The sequence below is a fragment of the Tupaia chinensis genome, unplaced genomic scaffold (genome assembly GCF_000334495.1).
Source record: "Tupaia chinensis unplaced genomic scaffold, TupChi_1.0 Scaffold147003_1, whole genome shotgun sequence".
In the NCBI taxonomy this organism is placed as follows: domain Eukaryota; kingdom Metazoa; phylum Chordata; class Mammalia; order Scandentia; family Tupaiidae; genus Tupaia; species Tupaia belangeri.
In genome coordinates, this window is record NW_006206856.1 from 1,851,899 (window position 1) to 1,855,454 (window position 3,556).

Genomic DNA, 3,556 nt, shown 5'->3' on the forward strand with positions numbered 1-3,556 from the left:
CACTCACACACACACTCACATACACTCATACACTCACACTCAGTCACACACACTCACATACACTCATATACTCACACTCACACACAGTCACACACACTCACACACTCAGTCACACACACACTCACACACATATACCTGGCCTCTTTATCAAGCTGCATGCACTCACGCATACACACATGCACTCACTCACTCACGCATACACACTCACACATACACACATGCACTCACTCACTCACACACACATACACTCATATACTCACACACACAGTCACACACACTCACTCGCACACTCACTCACACACACACAGTCACACACACTCACACTCACACTCAATTCTTGACCTGGTTTCACGTTACTTGGCCATGCATTCCTCAAACAGTCCTCACTTCCCACTCCCCAACTTAAATGGTGTGGTACCCCCACTTGGAGGTTTCTGTTCCCTACAACCCAGACTCCCTGCCTCAGTCTTCAGGCCCATAAGCTCATGGGACGAGCTAGCCAAGGCTGCGTCAACCTGTTTGTTCCAGCTCTGGGCAGGGAGCCACCTGTCGTGGTCTGCCTGGGACATACTTGGTTCATGATGGCGATTCTTGAGTTAATTATGAATAGCACCACCTTTCACTCATGAATGTGTCTTGGTTTGCTCAATAAATTCCATGATCACCTTGTGCCATGGGACAGAGAGAAGCCCGTGAAGACTAAGACTGCTGGGTGACATGGGTCAGACATGCTGCGGGTCAGGGTCATCCCCAGCCTTGAGCATCCACACTAACCTACCTTGGGTTTCGGTGGAGGAGGCACACTTTTTTTCTTTACTGGTTTCTCCTTTTTCTCCTCTTTCTTCTTTTCCTCCTGTTCCAACTGAGTCCATAGTGTCATTTCATCAACATCTTCGACTATGATTTCGCATAGTTGGCCATCCTTCTGTAACCAGAGTTTAAAGAGAACTGTGGGTAGGTTGTTTTTGTACAACTTGGTTCAAATCCACCACGTCCCGACCTCTTTTCTTTTCTTTTTTATTAAATTTATTTTTCTTTAACTTTTGTTTATTTTATTTTATTTGACCAGAGAGGGTGAGAGAGAGAGAGAGAGAGAGAGAGAGGAAGCTGCCAGGTCCAGAACTCGAACCACAGTCAGTTGTGTGGGAGTCCAGCGCCCTTAACCATCATGCCACCTGCTGGCCCCCCGACCTCCTTTGTTGCTCAGTGGCCGCAGGCACGGGACTCCATCCTGATTAACCGTGGAGATCTCCCCCATCCCCTGCGCCTTCAACTTCAGGAGTATTGGCTGTCTCTTACACAACACCGAATGCCCATGATTTCGAGACAGGTGGTTCAAATCCCTTCAGGCCCGTGACCCCGTAAATTTCCCATGGTTAGAGGCTAGGTGGTTCCATCATGCTTAGGTCTGCACGCCTCTGGCCACACGTTGGTGGGAAGAGTGGAGGAGGGGAGAGAGCAATGATGTCATAAGGGCTCCTGTGACTCAGGCCCCGGGATAGCTTCCAACACTTGAGCCCTTTTAAGTGAAAGTGCAGAAGTCTTATTTATTCTTCCCTGCAGAGGATGCCAGAATTTGACTAAAACGGCAGGGCCCGGGAAACACTGACTCACTGGCAGGAAGGTGTTAAAAGTCGCTTCAGGCTGGTTAATAAAGATGTAAGTTGAGACGCATTCAACCCTCATCAACAGGAAGCTCAATGGTACATATTTTAGTTCCAACAATGGAACCGAACAGCAATGAGGCAGAATTTGTTTACACCAAAATTCTTTTTTTTTTTTTTGAAGAATTATTTTATTTAACTGTATTTATTCATTTGTTTATTTCAATTCGACCAGAGAGGGACAGAGAGAGAGAAAGGAAGAAAGCCGCCAGGTCTTGCACTCGAACTACGGTTGGCCATGTGGGAATCTGTCACCTTTAACCACCATGCCACCTGCCAGCCCCTGTAACAATTCTTAAGCAGGTGCTCCACAACAGATACTAAGTACATGAAAAGATACCTCACCCCATTGCTCATGAGAGAAAGAAAAAAATGAGAACCACAGTGAGATCCCTCTAGGCATCCCAGAGAATGGCTAAAATAACACCGACAGCACTAAGTGCTGGCAAGAATGTAGAACGACGGCGTCTCTTATTCACTGCCGTTGGAAAGGTGTGAGACAGGAGCAGGGAGCATCTATTTGAAGATAAAGGTGTTGGATTGAACCTAAATACCACGTGGCATGTCTGGGTTTCTTAGTTAGGATAATGGCCCCCCTAATTTTTTTTATTACTATATTATTACTTTTCATTTCCATCCAGCCATAGATGGGATGTTCAGTCTTGACTGGAGGGAGAGATCCACTCCAGGGTGGGCATGTCCAGCCTCGCATGCTCATAGATACCCACTGATGCCTCAGGGGAGCCAAACATGGGGATATGTCCAAGGAGACGCACGCACATGAGTGGGGGCATCCCTCCCTACCAAGGCAATGCCCAGCCTTGTATAAAGGTGTACCTGATAATGTGAAAGAATGTCCACTCTCGAATGACGCTACCTGAGCACGGCACTGAGGCCAGGCGCTTGGACTTTGGCTCTGCCGTGAATCATGTCGCTCTTGGGCCTAACTTTCTAACTTATAGAGACCTGGATCCGAAGTCCTTAGAGTGTAAAGACTTAAGGAGTTTGTGAGACACAAAACACAGGCCAGATCTGGGAGCCAGCAGGTGTGGTGGTGGTTCCCACATGGCTATGTGGTTCAAGTCCCAGATCTGGCGGCTTGAAAAATGCACCAGGCACATGTGAGTGTGTGCACAAAATCCTGAGAGGGGAGCAGAGAAGACGGGATGGTGGTGTGGCCATCCTTCCTAGGGGGTGACTTCTCACTTTCCTTCTCTCTTTCTCTGTCTCTTTCCGGCAAGTGCATATGCTCTATAGCAAAAAAACTAAAAGACACACACACGCACACACATACACGCACACACATACACGCACACACATGCACAGAGCAGGTCAGAGCTTTATTGGGATAAGGAATCAGCCTTCTTCAGATGGTCTCTTAACACCAGGATTTCGATGTGGAACCCAGCCAGGCGGAAGTGGTTTTATATTCCCAGAAAAGGGCATGGGCCTGGCTGGTGCCTGGATCATGCCCCCCAGCACTTGGCAGAGGTGTGGACTGATCACCGCACGCAAGGGGACTGCAGCCTGACTACCACCCCCCCTTCTATGTTGCCAGCCGTTTCTATCCCAGCGGCCTCTCCACCTCGGCTTTACCAGCATGTGCTCATCAGCGCTGGGTGTCGGATACGGCGGTGCCTGGCACTTGAGTGAACCCCACCCAGGAGAATCTTTACAGCTGCTTTGCTTTCTGTAGCCTTTAGAAAGCAGAGCTGGGGGCCGGCATGTGGCGTAGTGGTTGAGGGCGCTGGACTCCCACATGGCTGATGGTGGTACGAGTCCCAGACCTGGTGGCTTGCTTTCTCACTTTCCCTCTCTCTTCCTCTCTCTCTCTCTGTTCCTCTCTGGTCATATTAAAATAAATTAATAAATATATAAAGTTAAAATAAAAA

General features: G+C 48.5%; 1 protein-coding gene across 3 annotated transcripts in view; it reads right to left on the reverse strand.

Annotated features, from left to right (window-relative positions):
* The window catches only part of LOC102472730 (IQ domain-containing protein F5), a 26,972-nt gene that overhangs the window by 9,590 nt on the left and 13,826 nt on the right, over positions 1-3,556 (reverse strand). Inside the window, exons 1-2 of one of the 3 annotated variants that reach the window (XM_006169348.1) lie at positions 1,300-1,423; positions 779-925 (exon numbers count right to left, since the gene is read on the reverse strand). In XM_006169348.1, the coding sequence (XP_006169410.1) occupies positions 779-925; positions 1,300-1,317 (165 nt within the window). In that variant the 5' untranslated portion in view covers positions 1,318-1,423. The other 2 variants (XM_006169349.1, XM_006169351.2) reach the window with 2 other exon arrangements.